Raw genomic sequence first — 21,686 nt, forward strand, 5'->3', positions numbered from 1 at the left:
GTCAAGCGTTTTTCCAGAAGTAGCTTCTGATCCAGGGTCAATCTGAGACATCTTGCAATATGTAATAGAAAAAACAACATATAAAAAAAAAATCTATCAAATTCCTTAAATGACAGTTTCAGGAATGGGAAAAAATGCCAAGAACAAGCTTCTAGCAACCAGAAGCAAATAAACAATGAGACTTAAATAATGTGGAGACAATAATGACGCCCATATTTTTTAGCGCCAAAAAAGACGCCCACATTATTAGGCGCCTAAATGCTTTTGGCGCCAAGAATGACGCCACATCCGGCGACGCCAACATTTTTGGAGCAAAACGTCAAAAAAATGACGCATTCACAAACAACTTCCGGCGACAAGTACGACGCCGGAAATGACAAAGAAAATTTTTGCGCCAAAAAAAATCAGCGCCATGAATGACGCAATAAAATGAAGCATTTTCAGCCCCCGCAAACCTAATAGCCCACAGGGGAAAAAAAAGTCAATTTTTAAGGTAAGAAAAAAATTAATTATTCATATGCATTATCCCAAATAATGAAACTGACTGTCTGAAATAAGGAATATTGATCATCCTGAATCAAGGCAAATAAATGTTTAAACACATCTATTTAGAACTTTATATAAAAGTGCCCAACCATAGCTTAGAGTGTCACAAAAAAATAAGACTTACTTACCCCAGGACACTCATCTACATGTAGTAGAAAGCCAAACCAGTACTGAAACGAGAATCAGTAGAGGTAATGGTATATATAAGAGTATATCGTCGATCTGAAAAGGGAGGTAAGAGATGAATCTCTATGACCGATAACAGAGAACCTATGAAATAGATCCCGTAGAAGGAGACCATTGAATTCAAATAGGCAATACTCTCTTCACATCCCTCTGACATTCACTGCACACTGAGAGGAAAACCGGGCTCCAGCTTGCTGCGAAGCGCATATCAACGTAGAATCTAGCACAAACTTACTTCACCACCTCCACGGGAGGCAAAGTTTGTAAAACTGAATTGTGGGTGTGGTGAGGGGTGTATTTATAGGCATTTTAAGGTTTGGGAAACTTTGCCCCTCCTGGTAGGAATGTATATCCCATACGTCACTAGCTCATGGACTCTTGCTAATTACATGAAAGAAAGTATAATAAAAGTGCAAAGTGTCTGTCCCTGGGGATCCAGCTGTAATAAGCAACGTCTCACAATTATTGGAGCCAAATTCACATCAATATCCAATATGTTTAACCTATCCCGGTCTTGCTCCCGCCGAATAAGGTACTTTTCTGTTTCAGGGAATATCGTTCAAGGCTTCCACTAATGTATGCAGCATGATCTCTGTCTGAGGTGGTCCCTCTCCCATATCGGTGTGCGAACATATCTTGTCGGCTCTTAGGAGATATATGCTCTACTACTTCTCCATCCGCCACTTTTGCCCAAGGCCTCCGCGGCAGGCATAACCCAGCCGCCTTGTGTTGTTGAGGATTCCTCATGATGATCTTTCCACTTGGCTGACGTGGACTCCACGCCATATTTCGGTTTGCTTCAGGCTCAGCTATCTCGCCCATCCTAGCAGCCACCATTGGAAAGGGCTATGTTAATTCCCCATTAAACACCCAGACTTCCTTAGTCTCAGGTTGCACATGGTGTATAACAGCGCTGCCCCATGCGTCCCATATGCAGGTCCCTGAGCGTGCAAAGTTCTCAGAAAATAAGCGATCCAGTTCTTCTAGCAGTTCCATTTTGAGACACTCCCGTTTGTAAAAGCAGGAGTTTCTGTGGTCATTCTTCAGCTCAACTGGCTGGTTAAACTGACAGCGTCAGGAATATGGAGGGGTGGATGAGGGTCCAGGCCAACAACAGGCCTCCGCTGCGTACCTCATCAATTCTGGTCTGCTGGGCTAGGATACACAACAAATTGTGCTCAAATCTTCTCCACAGATGCTAATTGTCACCACGTCTAAGGATAAGCTTGGTATGTGGGATTTAGAGTGGTAAACAATGGTTTTAACAGCTCCTCTATTTAGCCCTAGTTAAGAAGCAGCCATCCTGGTCGATGGTCGGACCATTATTATTTTTTTTTTTTTAACAATGCAGGTATACATTTTTTTAGTGACATGCATGAAAACACAAAAATGTATGCTAATAAAACGAAATTTATGCTTACCTGATAAATGTATTTCTCTTGTGGTGTATCCAGTCCACGGATCATCCATTACTTGTGGGATATTCTCCTTCCCAACAGGAAGCTGCAAGAGGATCACCCACAGCAGAGCTGTCTTTATACCTCCTCCCCTAACTGCCACCTCCCAGTCATTCGACCGAAGACAAGCAAGAGAAAGGAGAAACTATAGGGTGCAGTGGTGACTGTAGTTTAAAAATTTCAAAAACACCTGCCTTAAAAACATAGGGTGGGCCGTGGACTGGATACACCACAAGAGAAATAAATTTATCAGGTAAGCATAAATTTCGTTTTCTCTTGTAAGGTGTATCCAGTCCACGGATCATCCATTACTTGTGGGATACCAATACCAAAGCTTTAGGACACGGATGAAGGGAGGGACAAGGCAGGTGCTTAAATGGAAGGCACCACTGCCTGTAAGACCTTTCTCCCAAAAATAGCCTCAGAAGAAGCAAAAGTATCAAATTTGTAGAATTTAGAAAAAGTATGGAGCGAAGACCAAGTCGCCGCTTTGCAAATCTGTTCAACAGAAGCCTCATTTTTAAAAGCCCATGTGGAAGCCACTGCTCTAGTGGAATGAGCTGTAATTCTTACAGGAGGCTGCTGGCCAGCAGTCTCATAAGATAAGCGGATTATACTTCTTAACCAAAAGGAAAGAGAAGTTGCTGAAGCCTTTTGGCCTCTTCTATGTCCAGAGTAAACAACAAACAATGCCGATGTTTGACGAAAATCCTTAGTAGCTTGTAAATAAAACTTTAAAGCATGAACCACGTCAAGATTATGTAATAGACGTTCCTTCTTTGAAGAAGGATTAGGACACAGTGACAGAACAACAATCTCCTGATTGATATTCTTATTAGATACCACCTTAGGAAGAAACCCAGGTTTGGTACGCAAAACTACCTTATCTGCATGGAAGATCAGATAAGGGGAATCACACTGTAAGGCAGATAACTCTGAAAATCTTCGAGCCGAAGAAATAGCTACCAAAAACAGAGCTTTCCAAGATAAAAGCTTGATATCTATGGAATGCAGAGGTTCAAACGGAACCCCTTGAAGAACCTTAAGAACTAAATTTAAACTCCATGGCGGAGCAACAGGTTTAAACACAGGCTTGATTCTAACTAAAGCCTGACAAAACGCCTGAACGTCTGGAACATCCGCCAGACGCTTGTGCAAAAGAATAGACAGAGCAGAAATCTGTCCCTTTAAGGAACTAGCTGACAATCCCTTCTCCAATCCCTCTTGGAGAAAAGATAATATCCTGGGAATCCTGACTTTACTCCATGAGTAACCCTTGGATTCACACCAATGAAGATATTTACACCATATCTTATGATAGATTTTCCTGGTGACAGGCTTTCGAGCCTGAATTAAGGTATCAATGACTGACTCAGAGAAACCGCGTTTTGATAAAATCAAGCGTTCAATCTCCAAGCAGTCAGACACAGAGAAATTAGATTTGGATGGTTGAAAGGACCCTGAAGTAGAAGGTCCTGTCTAAGCGGTAGAGTCCATGGTGGAAGGGATGACATGTCCACCAGATCTGCATACCAAGTCCTGCGTGGCCACGCAGGTGCTATCAAAATCATCAAAGCTCTCTCCTGCTTGATCTTAGCAATCAGACGAGGGAGCAGAGGAAACGGTGGAAGCTTGGCGTTCTGACGAGACGCCATGAGATCACATTCTGGGTTGCCCCAATGTTGAATCAACTGTGCAAACACTTCCGGATGGAGTTCCCACTCCCCCGGATGAAAAGTCTGCCGACTTAGAAAATCCGCCTCCCAGTTCTCTACTTCTGGGATATGGATAGCTGATAGATGGCAAGAGTGAACCTTTGCCCATAGAATTATTTTTGAAACCTCCAACATTGCAAGGGAACTCCTTGTTCCCCCTTGATGGTTGATGTAGGCTACAGTCGTGATGTTGTCCGACTGAAATCTGATGAACCTGACCGCAGCAAGCTGAGGCCAAGCCTGAAGAGCATTAAATATCGCTCTTAGTTCCAGAATGTTTATCGGAAGGAGTGTCTCCTCCTGAGTCCATGAGCCCTGAGCCTCCAGGGAGTTCCAGACTGTACCCCAGCCCAGAAGGCTGGCATCTGTCGTTACTATAGTCCAATCTGGCCTGCGGAAGCTCATCCCCTTGGACAGATGGACCTGAGATAGCCACCAGAGAAGAGAATCCCTGGTTTCTTGAACCAGATTTAGTAGAGGGGACAAATCTGAGTAATCCCCATTCCACTGACTGAGCATGCAAAGTTGCAGCGGTCTTAGATGTAGGCGGGCCAACTGTACTATGTCCATTGCCGCTACCATTAAAACGATTACTTCCATACACTGAGCCACTGAAGGACGAGAAGTGGAATAAAGAACAAGGCAAGAGTCTAGAAGTTTTGACAATCTGGCCTTCGTTAGGTAAATCTTCATTTCTACCGAATCTATCAGAGTCCCTAGGAATGAAAGTTTTGTTAGAGGTGATAGAGAGCTCTTTTCTTCATTCACCTTCCACCCATGGGACCTCAGAAATGCCAGAACAATGTCCGTGTGGGACCTGGCAACTTGAAAAGTCGACGCCTGTATCAGAATGTCGTCTAAGTAAGGGGCTACTGCTATACCCCGCGGCCTTAGGACCACTAGAAGGGACCCTAGAACCTTTGTAAAGATTCTTGGTGCCGTGGCCAACCCGAAGGGAAGAGCCACAAACTGGTAGTGCCTGTCTAGAAAGGCAAACCTGAGAAAACGATGATGATCTTTGTGTATCGGGATGTGAAGATAAGCATCCTTTAGGTCTAAGTTAGTCATATATTGACCCTCCTGGATCATAGGAAGGATGGTTCGAATAGTCTCCATCTTGAAGGATGGAACTCTGAGAAATTTGTTTAAGATTTTGAGATATAAGATTGGTCTGAATGTTCCCTCTTTCTTGGGAACTACAAACAGATTTGAATAGAAGCCCTGACCCTGTTCCTCCTGCGGAACTGGGTGGATCACTCCCATAATTAGAAGGTCTTGAACACAATGTAAGAATGCCTCTCTTTTTATCTGGTTTGCAGATAAAAGTGAGAGATGAAATCTCCCTTTTGGGGGAGAGGTTTTGAATTCCAGAAGATAATCCTTGGACACAATTTCCAATGCCCAGGGATCCTGGACATCTCTTGCCCAAGCCTGGGCGAAGAGAGAGAGTCTGCCCCCTACTAGATTAGTTTCCAGATCGGGGGCTGCTCCTTCATGCTGTCTTAGAGGCAGCAGCAGGCTTTTTGGGCTGTTTCCCCTTGTTCCAAGCCTGGTTAGATCTCCAGACCGGCTTAGACTGGGCAAAAGTTCCCTCTTGTTTTGTGTTAGAGGAATTTGAAGTTGCGCCACTCTTGAAGTTTCGAAAGGGCCGAAAACTAGACTGTTTGGTCCTTAATTTGTTGGACCTGTCTTGAGGAAGGGCATGACCTTTTCCTCCAGTTATGTCAGAAATGATCTCCTTCAGTCCAGGCCCAAATAGGGTCTGTCCTTTGAAGGGAATGTTGAGAAGTTTAGACTTTGAAGTCACGTCAGCTGACCAGGATTTAAGCCGTAGCGCCCTGTGCGCCTGAATAGCAAAACCTGAATTTTTAGCCGTTAGCTTGGTTAAATGAACAACGGCATCAGAAACAAATGAATTGGCTAGCTTAAGGGCCCTAAGCTTGTCAATAATATCTTCCAACAGGGTTTCAACCTGTAGAGCCTCCTCTAGGGACTCAAACCAGAAAGCCGCAGCAGCAGTGACTGGGGCAATGCATGCAAGAGGCTGGAGAATAAAACCTTGTTGAATAAAAATTTTCTTAAGGTAACCCTCTAATTTTTTATTCATTGGATCTAGAAAAGCACAACTGTCCTCGACAGGGATAGTGGTATGCTTAGCTAGAGTAGAAACTGCTCCCTCCACCTAAGGGACCGTCTGCCGTAAGTCCCGTGTAGCGGCGTCTATAGGAAACATCTTTTTAAAAACAGGAGGGGGAGAGAACGGTACACCTGGTCTATCCCATTCCTTAGTAATAATTTCAGAAAACCTTTTAGGGATTGGAAAAACATCAGTGTAAGTAGGTACTGCACAGTATTTATCCAATCTACATGATTTCTCCAATCTACATAATTTCTCTGGGACTACAATAGTGTCACAGTCGTCCAGAGTTGCTAAAACCTCCCTGAGCAATACGCGGAGGTGTTCAAGCTTAAATTTAAATGTAGACATATCAGAATCAGATTGAAGTATCTTCCCTGAATCAGAAAATTCACCCACAGATTGAAGCTCCCCTGCTTCAGCTTCAGTATACTGTGAGGGTGTATCAGACATAGCTACTAAAGCGTCAGAGAGCTCTGTATTTATTCTAGTCCCAGAGCTGTCTCGCTTTCCTTGCAATCCTGGCAGTTTAGATAATACCTCTGTAAGGGTATGATTCATAACTGCCGCCATGTCTTGCAAGGTATACGCAATGGGCGCGCTAGATGTACTAGGCGTCCCCTGAGCGGGATTTATATGATCTGACACGTGGGGAGAGTTAGACGGCATAACTTCCTCCTTGTCAATTTCTTCTGGTGATAAATTTTTTAAAGCCAGAATATGGTCTCTGTAATCTATAGTAAAATCAGTGCATTTGGTACACATTCTAAGAGGGGGTTCCACAATGGCTTCTAAACATAATGAACAATGAGTTTCCTCTATGTCAGACATGTTTAAACAGACTAGTAATGAGACCAGCAAGCTTGGAAAACACTTTAATAACTGTGAACAAGCAGAAAATAAAAACGGTACTGTGCCTTTAAGAGAAAAAAAAAACAATCACAAAAACTGCAAAACAGTGAAAAACAGTGTGTATAATAGGCTAAAAGAGCATTGCACCCACTTTCAAATGGAGGATTAACCCCTTAGTTTCAAAACCGGATCAAAAAACGATATAAACGTTTTTAAACAGTCACACAAAACTGCCACAGCTCTACTGTGGCTCCTACCTGCCCATACAATGACTTTGGAAGGCACAAAAACCCTTTAGAGAGAGGTCCTAAATGTTCAGGGGACTCCTTCAGGGAAGCTGGATGTCTCAAACTGCAAAAACTAATGCACAATTTAGGCACGAAAATAGGCCCCTCCCAGTCTGTACTCACAGTGAGAGGGCCTTAAAAAACTATCCCTAGGCAAAATCTAGTCAGCCATGTGGAAAAAACTGGGCCCCAGAATAAAGTTTTATCACCAATATGTAATAAACGTTCATACACCTTCAGCAAACGTTATATCTATTCAGTAATGTGAGTAAATAAAAAAAAAAATATTACCCTTTACAGCAAGCATGATACCAGTAGTTATTAAATCACTGTAATCAGGCTTACCTTAAATAAATCCGGTATTGTCAGCATTTTCTAGCATATCATTTCTCTAGAAAAATTTAAAACTGTACATACCTCAATAGCAGGAGACCCTGCACGCTATTCCCCCAGCTGAAGTTACCTCATCTCTTTAGTTATGTGTAAGAACAGCAATGGATCTTAGTTACAACCTGCTAAGATCATCAAAGACCACAGGCAGACTCTTCTTCAACTTTCTGCCTGAGGCTAAAATAGTACAACTATGGTACCATTTGAAAATAACAAACTTTTGATTGAAGATAAAATACATTAATGCACCACATCTCTAGCTACTTCCTATCTTGTCGAGAGCTGCAAGAGAATGACTGGGAGGTGGCAGTTAGGGGAGGAGCTATATAGACAGCTCTGCTGTGGGTGATCCTCTTGCAGCTTCCTGTTGGGAAGGAGAATATCCCACAAGTAATGGATGATCCGTGGACTGGATACACCTTACAAGAGAAATATATTTTTATTAAGGTGAGAGTCCGTGAGACATCACCATGTGGGAAATTACCCTCCAGTCCACTAGGAGGAGGCAAAAACACCCCAACATACCAGAGGTTTATATCCCTCCTACTTACCCTGAATCTCCAATCACACAAATACTGTGGACAAGCACATGGAAGAAACAGAAAAGCAGATGAGACAAAGTGGGGCAAATGAAGTGCAAAACAAGAGGTGCCACCACCTGTTCAAAAGAAAGGGGGGTGGGTCATAGACACACACCATCATAAAAGAAATTAATAAAAATATTTTGCTTTCTTTCACCAGAAGGTGAGAGTCCACAAAATATCAGAAGTGAGAATCTATATTCAAGCAGTGAGATTCAAGAGACCACTATTTAATGGAGGGGTGACAGTTAAAAAATTACTGATGATAAAGGATAAATGGGAGGGATTTACATTTCTGGTATTTTGCCTCCTCCTAGTGGACTAGAGGGTAATTTCCCACATGTGATATCTCACCATCTGATGGCAGAAAATATTTTATTTAGTAAAGTAAAAAATACACTCAGTAATAATTTAAAGGGAAATGAAACCCAAAAAAAATATTTTATGATTTTTTTATTATCAAATTTTCTTCACTCTCTTGGTATCATTTGTTGAAGGAGCAGCAATGCACTTCTGGTTTCTAACTGAACACATGGGTGAGCCAATGACAATTGAGATATAGATATATATATACATATACACACACACATAAATGCAGTCACCAATCAGCAGCTAGAACCTATGTCTTTTGCTGCTCCTGAGCTTACCTAGATAAACCTTTCAGAAAACGATAACAAGAGAACAAAGAAAATTATTAATAATAATAATAGAAGTAAATTGGAAAGTTGTTTAAAATTACATGCTCTTTCTGAATCATAAAAAAAATGTGGGGTTTCATGTCCCTTTAAGTTGCTGCTGAAAAAATCCCTAAATATATTGTATATCACAAACTGTACATTAATGTGTATTGTAAAGACTAAGAAATGCAGCTACATCCTTGATTACCTTGGTCGTCACCCGATAGGTAATATAGGTCTCCATAGTGCACACGTGTTTCTTTGGGTCATCAACAGTAACAAAAAGGTCCCTTGTTTCACCATCAAGGTCATCATCCAGTTGTAGTCTATTAAGAAGGGACGACGATGAAGCAGGGCTGGAGGTATCAACAGGAGTACCATTTGGCAAGCTCAAGTCCTAAGGGATGAATGAAAAGTAGGGAAAAAATGATATGCCTGGTAAATAATACAAATTATCCAAAAGCTTTAAGTTTTCAACAGTATGGAACATTTTCATTTTTTATCATTTATAATTGCTGATTTTTATTATAAATTATACTTTTAAGTAAAATATAACTTGTATGAGATGAAATGCTCATGTTTTAAATACACTAGTTATCCAAAAAAATAGCTGTGTAAGCGGATCCATAGATTTTAAACAAGAGGCTTTATGCCATCTAGGTAACAGATAACCGGTATAGAAACCGTAATCATCTGTATGCAAAATCATGGAGGGTAGATAACCTCTCTCATCGCCCACCATACTGTGTCTACAAGATGTGCAGCCCTCTTTATAAAACATACAAATTTAAACCACAATGTTTTTAAATTGCAGAGAAGGTAGCTAGTTATACCAGCTGTTGATAAATGTGTATGATAACAGGAGCCAGATAATGAATTTATAAATAGAAAAATAGAGTAAATCACACACAAAAAAAACATAATTTATGCTTACCTGATAAATTCCTTTCTTCTGTAGTGTGATCAGTCCACGGGTCATCATTACTTCTGGGATATTACTCCTCCCCAACAGGAAGTGCAAGAGGATTCACCCAGCAGAGCTGCATATAGCTCCTCCCCTCTACGTCACTCCCAGTCATTCGACCAAGGACCAACGAGAAAGGAAAAGCCAAGGGTGAAGTGGTGACTGGAGTATAAATTAAAAAATATTTACCTGCCTTAAAAACAGGGCGGGCCGTGGACTGATCACACTACAGAAGAAAGGAATTTATCAGGTAAGCATAAATTATGTTTTCTTCTGTTAAGTGTGATCAGTCCACGGGTCATCATTACTTCTGGGATACCAATACCAAAGCAAAAGTACACGGATGACGGGAGGGATAGGCAGGCTCTTTATACAGAAGGAACCACTGCCTGAAGAACCTTTCTCCCAAAAATAGCCTCCGATGAAGCAAAAGTGTCAAATTTGTAAAATTTGGAAAAAGTATGAAGCGAAGACCAAGTTGCAGCCTTGCAAATCTGTTCAACAGAGGCCTCATTCTTGAAGGCCCAAGTGGAAGCCACAGCTCTAGTAGAATGAGCTGTAATTCTTTCAGGAGGCTGCTGTCCAGCAGTCTCATAAGCTAAACGAATTATGCTACGAAGCCAAAAAGAAAGAGAGGTAGCGGAAGCTTTTTGACCTCTCCTCTGCCCAGAGTAAATGACAAACAGAGAAGACGTTTGTCGAAATTCCTTAGTTGCCTGTAAGTAAAATTTTAGAGCACGGACTACATCCAGGTTGTGCAGTAGACGTTCCTTCTTTGAAGAAGGATTTGGGCATAAAGAAGGAACAACAATCTCTTGATTGATATTCCTGTTAGTAACTACCTTAGGTAAGAACCCAGGTTTAGTACGCAGGACTACCTTATCCGAATGAAAAATCAAATAAGGAGAATCACAATGTAAGGCTGATAATTCAGAGACTCTTCGAGCCGAGGAAATAGCCATTAAAAATAGAACTTTCCAAGATAACAACTTTATATCAATGGAATGAAGGGGTTCAAACGGAACGCCCTGTAAAACATTAAGAACAAGGTTTAAACTCCATGGTGGAGCAACAGTTTTAAACACAGGCTTAATCCTGGCCAAAGCCTGACAAAAAGCCTGGACGTCAGGAACTTCTGACAGACGTTTGTGTAACAGAATGGACAGAGCTGAGATCTGTCCCTTTAATGAACTAGCAGATAAACCCTTTTCTAAACCTTCTTGTAGAAAAGACAATATCCTAGGAATCCTAACCTTACTCCAAGAGTAACCTTTGGATTCACACCAATATAGGTATTTACGCCATATCTTATGGTAAATCTTTCTGGTAACAGGTTTCCTAGCCTGTATTAAGGTATCAATAACTGACTCAGAAAACCCACGTCTTGATAAAAACATAATTTATGTAAGAACTTACCTGATAAATTCATTTCTTTCATATTAACAAGAGTCCATGAGCTAGTGACGTATGGGATATACATTCCTACCAGGAGGGGCAAAGTTTCCCAAACCTTAAAATGCCTATAAATACACCCCTCACCACACCCACAAATCAGTTTAACGAATAGCCAAGAAGTGGGGTGATAAGAAAAAAAGTGCGAAGCATATAAAATAAGGAATTGGAATAATTGTGCTTTATACAAAAAAATCATAACCACCACAAAAAAAGGGTGGGCCTCATGGACTCTTGTTAATATGAAAGAAATGAATTTATCAGGTAAGTTCTTACATAAATTATGTTTTCTTTCATGTAATTAACAAGAGTCCATGAGCTAGTGACGTATGGGATAATGACTACCCAAGATGTGGATCTTTCCACACAAGAGTCACTAGAGAGGGAGGGATAAAATAAAGACAGCCAATTCCTGCTGAAAATAATCCACACCCAAAATAAAGTTTAACAAAAAACATAAGCAGAAGATTCAAACTGAAACCGCTGCCTGAAGAACTATTCTACCAAAAACTGCTTCAGAAGAAGAAAATACATCAAAATGGTAGAATTTAGTAAAAGTATGCAAAGAGGACCAAGTTGCTGCTTTGCAGATCTGGTCAACCGAAGCTTCATTCCTAAACGCCCAGGAAGTAGAAACTGACCTAGTAGAATGAGCTGTAATTCTTTGAGGCGGAATTTTACCCGACTCAACATAGGCAAGATGAATTAAAGATTTCAACCAAGATGCCAAAGAAATGGCAGAAGCTTTCTGGCCTTTTCTAGAACCGGAAAAGATAACAAATAGACTAGAAGTCTTACGGAAAGATTTCGTAGCTTCAACATAATATTTCAAAGCTCTAACAACATCCAAAGAATGCAATGATTTCTCCTTAGAATTCTTAGGATTAGGACATAATGAAGGAACCACAATTTCTCTACTAATGTTGTTGGAATTCACAACTTTAGGTAAAAATTCAAAAGAAGTTCGCAACACCGCCTTATCCTGATGAAAAATCAGAAAAGGAGACTCACACGAAAGAGCAGATAATTCAGAAACTCTTCTAGCAGAAGAGATGGCCAAAAGGAACAAAACTTTCCAAGAAAGTAATTTAATGTCCAATGAATGCATAGGTTCAAACGGAGGAGCTTGAAGAGCTCCCAAAACCAAATTCAAACTCCATGGAGGAGAAATTGACTTAATGACAGGTTTTATACGAACCAAAGCTTGTACAAAACAATGAATATCAGGAAGAATAGCAATCTTTCTGTGAAAAAGAACAGAAAGAGCGGAGATTTGTCCTTTCAAAGAACTCGCGGACAAACCCTTATCTAAACCATCCTGAAGAAACTGTAAAATTCTCGGTATTCTAAAAGAATGCCAAGAAAAATGATGAGAAAGACACCAAGAAATATAAGTCTTCCAGACTCTATAATATATCTCTCGAGATACAGATTTACGAGCCTGTAACATAGTATTAATCACGGAGTCAGAGAAACCTCTATGACCAAGAATCAAGCGTTCAATCTCCATACCTTTAAATTTAAGGATTTCAGATCCGGATGGAAAAAAAGGACCTTGAGACAGAAGGTCTGGTCTTAACGGAAGAGTCCATGGTTGGCAAGATGCCATCCGGACAAGATCCGCATACCAAAACCTGTGAGGCCATGCCGGAGCTATTAGCAGAACAAACGAGCATTCCCTCAGAATCTTGGAGATTCCTCTTGGAAGAAGAACTAGAGGCGGAAAGATATAGGCAGGATGATACTTCCAAGGAAGTGATAATGCATCCACTGCCTCCGCCTGAGGATCCCGGGATCTGGACAGATACCTGGGAAGTTTCTTGTTTAGATGAGAGGCCATCAGATCTATCTCTGGGAGCCCCCACATTTGAACAATCTGAAGAAATACCTCTGGGTGAAGAGACCATTCGCCCGGATGCAACGTTTGGCGACTGAGATAATCCGCTTCCCAATTGTCTACACCTGGGATATGAACCGCAGAGATTAGACAGGAGCTGGATTCCGCCCAAACCAAAATTCGAGATACTTCTTTCATAGCCAGAGGACTGTGAGTCCCTCCTTGATGATTGATATATGCCACAGTTGTGACATTGTCTGTCTGAAAACAAATGAACGATTCTCTCTTCAGAAGAGGCCAAAACTGAAGAGCTCTGAAAACTGCACGGAGTTCCAAGATATTGATCGGTAATCTCACCTCCTGAGATTCCCAAACTCCTTGTGCCGTCAGAGATCCCCACACAGCTCCCCAACCTGTGAGACTTGCATCTGTAGAAATTACAGTCCAGGTCGGAAGAACAAAAGAAGCCCCCTGAATTAAACGATGGTGATCTGTCCACCACGTTAGAGAGTGCCGAACAATCGGTTTTAAAGATATTAATTGATATATCTTCGTGTAATCCCTGCACCATTGGTTCAGCATACAGAGCTGAAGAGGTCGCATGTGAAAACGAGCAAAGGGGATCGCGTCCGATGCAGCAGTCATAAGACCTAGAATTTCCATGCATAAGGCTACCGAAGGAAATGATTGAGACTGAAGGTTTCGACAGGCTGTAATCAATTTTAGACGTCTCTTGTCTGTTAAGGACAAAATCATGGACACTGAATCTATCTGGAAACCCAGAAAGGTTACCCTTGTATGAGGAATCAAAGAACTTTTTGGTAAATTGATCCTCCAACCATGATCTTGAAGAAACAACACAAGTCGATTCGTATGAGACTCTGCTAAATGTAAAGACGGAGCAAGTACCAAGATATCGTCCAAATAAGGAAATACCACAATACCCTGTTCTCTGATTACAGACAGAAGGGCACCGAGAATCTTTGTGAAAATTCTTGGAGCTGTAGCAAGGCCAAACGGTAGAGCCACAAATTGGTAATGCTTGTCTAGAAAAGAGAATCTCAGGAACTGATAATGATCTGGATGAATCGGAATATGCAGATATGCATCCTGTAAATCTATTGTGGACATATAATTCCCTTGCTGAACAAAAGGCAATATAGTCCTTACAGTTACCATCTTGAACGTTGGTATCCTTACATAACGATTCAATAATTTTAGATCCAGAACTGGTCTGAAGGAATTCTCCTTCTTTGGTACAATGAAGAGATTTGAATAAAACCCCATCCCCTGTTCCGGAACTGGAACTGGCATAATTACTCCAGCCAACTCTAGATCTGAAACACAATTCAGAAATGCTTGAGCTTTCACTGGATTTACTGGGACATGGGAAAGAAAAAATCTCTTTGCAGGAGGTCTCATCTTGAAACCAATTCTGTACCCTTCTGAAACAATATTCTGAATCCAAAGATTGTGAACGGAACTGATCCAAATTTCTTTGAAAAAACGTAACCTGCCCCCTACCAGCTGAACTGGAATGAGGGCCGTACCTTCATGTGAACTTAGAAGCAGGCTTTGCCTTTCTAGCAGGCTTGGATTTATTCCAGACTGGAGATGGTTTCCAAACTGAAACTGCTCCTGAGGACGAAGGATCAGGCTTTTGTTCTTTGTTGAAACGAAAGGAACGAAAACGATTGTTAGCCCTGTTTTTACCTTTAGACTTTTTATCCTGTGGTAAAAAAGTTCCTTTCCCACCAGTAACAGTTGAAATAATAGAATCCAACTGAGAACCAAATAATTTGTTTCCCTGGAAAGAAATGGAAAGTAGAGTTGATTTAGAAGCCATATCAGCATTCCAAGTCTTAAGCCATAAAGCTCTTCTGGCTAAGATAGCCAGAGACATAAATCTAACATCAACTCTAATAATATCAAAAATGGCATCACAGATGAAATTATTAGCATGCTGGAGAAGAATAATAATATCATGAGAATCACGATTTGTTACTTGTTGCGCTAGAGTTTCCAACCAAAAAGTTGAAGCTGCAGCAACATCAGCCAATGATATAGCAGGTCTAAGAAGATTACCTGAACATAGATAAGCTTTTCTTAGAAAAGATTCAATTTTTCTATCTAAAGGATCCTTAAACGAGGTACCATCTGATGTAGGAATGGTAGTACGTTTAGCAAGGGTAGAAATAGCCCCATCAACTTTAGGGATTTTGTCCCAAAATTCTAATCTGTCAGGCGGAACAGGATATAATTGCTTAAAACGTTTAGAAGGAGTAAATGAATTACCCAATCTATCCCATTCCTTAGCAATTACTGCAGAAATAGCATTAGGAACAGGAAAGACTTCTGGAATAACCGCAGGAGCTTTAAAAACCTTATCCAAACGTATAGAATTAGTATCAAGAGGACTAGAATCCTCTATTTCTAAAGCAATTAGTACTTCTTTAAGTAAAGAGCGAATAAATTCCATCTTAAATAAATATGAAGATTTATCAGCATCAATCTCTGAGACAGAATCCTCTGAACCAGAAGAGTCCAAAGAATCAGAATGATGGTGTTCATTTAAAAATTCATCTGTAGAGAGAGAAGATTTAAAAGACTTTTTACGTTTACTAGAAGGAGAAATAACAGACAAAGCCTTCTTTATGGATTCAGAAACAAAATCTCTTATGTTATCAGGAACATTCTGCACCTTAGATGTTGAGGGAACTGCAACAGGCAATGGTACATCACTAAAGGAAATATTATCTGCATTAACAAGTTTGTCATGACATTTAATACAAACAACAGCTGGAGGAATAGCTACCAAAAGTTTACAGCAGATACACTTAGCTTTGGTAGATCCAGCAGGCAGAGGTTTTCCTGTAGTATCTTCTGGCTCAGATGCAACGTGAGACATCTTGCAATATGTAAGAGAAAAAACAACATATAAAGCAAAATAGATCAAATTCCTTATAAGACAGTTTCAGGAATGGGAAAAAAATGCCAAACATCAAGCTTCTAGCAACCAGAAGCAAATGAAAAATGATACTGAAATAATGTGGAGACAAAAGCGACGCCCATATTTTTTGGCGCCAAATAAGACGCCCACATTATTTGGCGCCTAAATGCTTTTGGCGCCAAAAATGACGCCACATCCGGAACGCCGACATTTTTGGCGCAAAATAACGTCAAAAAAATGACGCAACTTCCGGCGACACGTATGACGCCGGAAACGGAAATGAATTTTTGCACCAAAAAAGTCCGCGCCAAGAATGACGCAATAAAATTAAGCATTTTCAGCCCCCGCGAGCCTAACAGCCCACAGGGAAAAAAGTCAAATTTTTGAGGTAAGAAAAATATGATAATTAAAGCATAATCCCAAATATGAAACTGACTGTCTGGAAATAAGGAAAGTTGAACATTCTGAGTCAAGGCAAATAAATGTTTGAATACATATATTTAGAACTTTATAAATAAAGTGCCCAACCATAGCTTAGAGTGTCACAGAAAATAAGACTTACTTACCCCAGGACACTCATCTACATGTTTGTAGAAAGCCAAACCAGTACTGAAACGAGAATCAGTAGAGGAAATGGTAAATATAAGAGTATATCGTCGATCTGAAAAGGGAGGTAAGAGATGAATCTCTACGACCGATAACAGAGAACCTTATGAAATAGACCCCGTAGAAGGAGATCACTGCATTCAATAGGCAATACTCTCCTCACATCCCTCTGACATTCACTGCACGCTGAGAGGAAAACCGGGCTCCAACTTGCTGCGGAGCGCATATCAACGTAGAATCTAGCACAAACTTACTTCACCACCTCCCTTGGAGGCAAAGTTTGTAAAACTGATTTGTGGGTGTGGTGAGGGGTGTATTTATAGGCATTTTAAGGTTTGGGAAACTTTGCCCCTCCTGGTAGGAATGTATATCCCATACGTCACTAGCTCATGGACTCTTGTTAATTACATGAAAGAAATCAAGCGTTCAATTTCCAAGCAGTCAGCTTCAGAGAAGTTAGATTTTGATGTTTGAAGGGACCCTGTATCAGAAGGTCCTGTTTCAGAGGTAGAGACCAAGGTGAACAGGATGACATGTCCACCAGGTCTGCATACCAAGTCCTGCGTGGCCACGCAGGTGCTATTAGAATCACTGATGCTCTCTCTTGTTTGATTCTGGCAATCAATCGAGGAAGCAACGGGAAGGGTGGAAACACGTAAGCCATCCTGAAGTCCCAAGGTGCTGTCAGAGCATCTATCAGGACTGCTCCTGGATCCCTGGATCTGGACCCGTAACGAGGAAGCTTGGCGTTCTGACGAGACGCCATGAGATCTATCTCTGGTTTGCCCCAACGTCGAAGTATTTGGGCAAAGACCTCCGGATGAAGTTCCCACTCCCCCGGATGAAAAGTCTGACGACTTAAGAAATCCGCCTCCCAGTTCTCCACTCCCGGGATGTGGATTGCTGACAGGTGGCAAGAGTGAGACTCTGCCCAGCGAATTATCTTTGATACTTCCATCATAGCTAGGGAGCTTCTTGTCCCTCCCTGATGGTTGATGTAAGCTACAGTCGTGATGTTGTCCGACTGAAACCTGATGAACCCCCGAGTTGTCAACTGGGGCCAAGCCAGGAGGGCATTGAGAACTGCTCTCAATTCCAGAATGTTTATTGGCAGGAGACTCTCCTCCTGACTCCATTGTCCCTGAGCCTTCAGAGAATTCCAGACGGCACCCCAACCTAGAAGGCTGGCGTCTGTTGTTACAATTGTCCAGTCTGGTCTGCTGAATGGCATCCCCCTGGACAGATGTGGCCGAGAAAGCCACCATAGAAGAGAATTTCTGGTCTCTTGATCCAGATTCAGAGAAGGGGATAAGTCTGAGTAATCCCCATTCCACTGACTTAGCATGCACAGTTGCAGTGGTCTGAGGTGTAAGCGTGCAAAGGGTACTATGTCCATTGCCGCTACCATTAAGCCGATTACCTCCATGCATTGAGCCACTGACGGGTGTTGAATGGAATGAAGGGTGCGGCAAGCACTTTGAAGTCTTGTTAGCCTGTCCTCTGTCAGGTAAATCTTCATTTCTACAGAATCTATAAGAGTCCCCAGGAAGGGAACTCTTGTGAGTGGAACGAGTGAACTTTTCTTTTCGTTCACCTTCCATCCATGTGACCTTAGAAATGCCAGCACTAACTCTGTATAAGACATGGCAGTTTGAAAGCTTGAAGCTTGTATCAGAATGTCGTCTAGGTATGGAGCTACCGAGATTCCCCGCGGTCTTAGTACCGCCAGAAGAGCACCCAGAACCTTTGTGAAGATTCTTGGAGCTGTAGCCAATCCGAATGGAAGAGCCACAAACTGGTAATGCCTGTCTAGGAAGGCAAACCTTAGGTACCGATAATGATCTTTGTGAATCGGTATGTGAAGGTAAGCATCTTTTAAATCTACAGTGGTCATGTACTGACCCTCTTGGATCATAGGTAAAATTGTCCGAATAGTCTCCATCTTGAACGATGGAACTCTTAGGAATTTGTTTAGGATCTTTAAGTCCAGGATTGGTCTGAAAGTTCCCTCTTTTTTGGGAACCACAAACAGATTTGAGTAAAACCCCTGTCCCTGTTCCGATCGTGGAACTGGATGGATTACTCCCATTAACAAGAGCTCTTGTACGCAGCGTAGAAACGCCTCTTTCTTTGTCTGGATTGATGACAATCTTGACAGATGAAATCTCTCTCTTGGAGGAGAGTATTTGAAGTCCAGAAGGTATCCCTGAGATATTATCTCTAGCGCCCAGGGATCCTGAACATCTCTTGCCCAAGCCTGGGCGAAGAGAGAAAGTCTGCCCCCCACTAGATCCGATCCCGGATCGGGGGCCCTCAATTCATGCTGTTTTAGGGGCAGCAGCAGGTTTCCTAGTCTGCTTGCCCTTGTTCCAGGACTGGTTAGGTTTCCAGCCTTGTCTGTAGCGAGCAACAGCTCCTTCCTGTTTTGGTGCAGAGGAAGTTGATGCTGCTCCTGCTTTGAAATTACGAAAGGAACGAAAATTAGACTGTCTAGTCTTGGCTTTGGCTTTGTCCTGAGGCAGGGCATGGCCTTTACCTCCTGTAATGTCAGCGATAATCTCTTTCAACCCGGGCCCGAATAAGGTCTGCCCTTTGAAAGGTATATTAAGCAATTTAGACTTAGAAGTAACATCAGCTGACCAGGATTTTAGCCACAGCGCCCTGCGTGCCTGAATGGCGAATCCTGAATTCTTCGCCGTAAGTTTAGTAAGATGTACTACGGCCTCCGAAATGAATGAATTAGCTAGTTTAAGGACTCTAAGCCTGTCCGTAATGTCGTCCAGAGTAGCTGAACCAATGTTCTCTTCCAGAGACTCAATCCAGAATGCCGCTGCAGCCGTGATCGGCGCAATGCATGCAAGGGGTTGCAATATAAAACCTTGTTGAACAAACATTTTCTTAAGGTAACCCTCTAATTTTTTATCCATTGGATCTGAAAAAGCACAGCTATCCTCCACCGGGATAGTGGTACACTTAGCTAAGGTAGAAACTGCTCCCTCCACCTTAGGGACCGTTTGCCATAAGTCCCTTGTGGTGGCGTCTATTGGAAACATTTTTCTAAATATCGGAGGGGGTGAGAACGGCACACCGGGTCTATCCCACTCCTTAGTAACAATTTCAGTAAGTCTCTTAGGTATAGGAAAAACCTCAGTACTCGTCGGTACCGCAAAATATTTATCCAACCTACACATTTTCTCTGGTATTGCAACTGTGTTACAATCATTCAGAGCCGCTAACACCTCCCCTAGTAATACACGGAGGTTTTCCAGTTTAAATTTAAAATTTGAAATATCTGAATCCAGTCTGTTTGGATCAGAACCGTCACCCACAGAATGAAGTTCTCCGTCCTCATGTTCTGCCACCTATGACGCAGTGTCTGACATGGCCTTAATATTATCAGCGCACTCTGTTCTCACCCCAGAGTGATCACGCTTACCTCTTAGTTCTGGTAATTTAGCCAAAACCTCAGTCATAACAGTAGCCATATCCTGTAATGTGATTTGTAATGGCCGCCCAGATGTACTCGGCGCTACAATATCACGCACCTCCCTCTGAGCGGGAGATGTAGGTACTGACACGTGAGGCGAGTTAGTCGGCATAACTCTCCCCTCGTTGTTTGGTGAAATTTGTTCAATTTGTACAGATTGACTTTTATTTAAAGTAGCATCAATACAGTTAGTACATACATTTCTATTGGGCTCCACTTTGGCATTGCAACAAATGACACAGGTATCATCCTCTGAATCAGACATGTTTAACACACTAGCAAATAAACTTGCAACTTGGAAATACAATTCAATTAGAATAATATTAAAATGTACTGTGCCTTTAAGAAGCACAGAAGATCTATGACAGTTGAAAATTAATAAATTGAAACAGTTATAGCCTCAATCCTTGTAAACAACACAACTTTAGCAAAGGTTTAATCCCATTAGCAAAGATAACAAATTCTGAAAGCAGGAAACAAATTACAGAATAAACGTTTTTTATCTCAGTCAAACTATAATTCTCACAGCTCTGCTGAGAGAAATTACCTCCCTCAAAATAAGTTTTGAAGACCCCTGAGCTCTGTAGAGATGAACCGGATCATGCAGGGAATACAATGAGTTGCTGACTGAAATATTTGATGCATAGAAAAAGCGCCAAAAAACGGCCCCTCCCCCTCACACACAGCAGTGAGGGAGAACAGAAACTGTCAGAAAAACAGATTAAGCAACTGCCAAGTGGAAAAATAGTGCCCAAACATTTATTCACACAGTACCTCAGCAAATGAAAACGATTTTACATTCCAGCAAAAACGTTAAACATAATCTCTAGTTATTAAACAGCTTTATGTATTTCTTACAGTGTAATTCTAGTGAAGTACCATTCCCCAGAATACTGAAGTGTAAAGTATACATACATGACATTATATCGGTATGGCAGGATTTTCTCATCAATTCCATTGTCAGAAAATAAAAACTGCTACATACCTCTATGCAGATTCATCTGCCCGCTGTCCCCTGATCTGAAGTTTACCTCACTCCTCAGATGGCCGAGAACAGCAATATGATCTTAACTACTCCGGCTAAAATCATAGCAAAACTCTGGTAGATTCTTCTTCAAACTCTGCCAGAGAGGTAATAACACACTCCGGTGCTATTTTAAAATAACAAACTTTTGATTGAAGATATAAAACTAAGTATAATCACCATAGTCCTCTCACACATCCTATCTAGTCGTTGGGTGCAAGAGAATGACTGGGAGTGACGTAGAGGGGAGGAGCTATATGCAGCTCTGCTGGGTGAATCCTCTTGCACTTCCTGTTGGGGAGGAGTAATATCCCAGAAGTAATGATGACCCGTGGACTGATCACACTTAACAGAAGAAAGAAGTTCAGCTCCAGAAATAAAAATGATACTAACAGTGGTTCTATGGATTTATCAAGCCATGAGGTTTTTATGGAATAAACAAAACAAGCTATGCACAAATATTACATCAAATAGTAGGAGAGCTTCTGATGTGCACAATTTGATACTAACAGTGGTTCTATGGATTTATCAAACCATG

The 21,686-nt window shown here is 41.5% G+C and overlaps 1 protein-coding gene across 3 annotated transcripts in view; it reads right to left on the reverse strand.

The window, feature by feature from the left end:
• Positions 1 to 21,686, reverse strand: part of SNX30 (sorting nexin family member 30) — a 221,600-nt gene that overhangs the window by 136,536 nt on the left and 63,378 nt on the right. For all 3 annotated transcript variants that reach the window (XM_053702680.1, XM_053702679.1, XM_053702681.1), the window contains exon 2: positions 9,037 to 9,225. In XM_053702680.1, the coding sequence (XP_053558655.1) occupies positions 9,037 to 9,225 (189 nt within the window). The remainder of the gene's footprint in view (positions 1 to 9,036; positions 9,226 to 21,686) is intronic.

The sequence above is a fragment of the Bombina bombina genome, chromosome 2 (assembly GCF_027579735.1).
Source record: "Bombina bombina isolate aBomBom1 chromosome 2, aBomBom1.pri, whole genome shotgun sequence".
Taxonomy (NCBI): domain Eukaryota; kingdom Metazoa; phylum Chordata; class Amphibia; order Anura; family Bombinatoridae; genus Bombina; species Bombina bombina.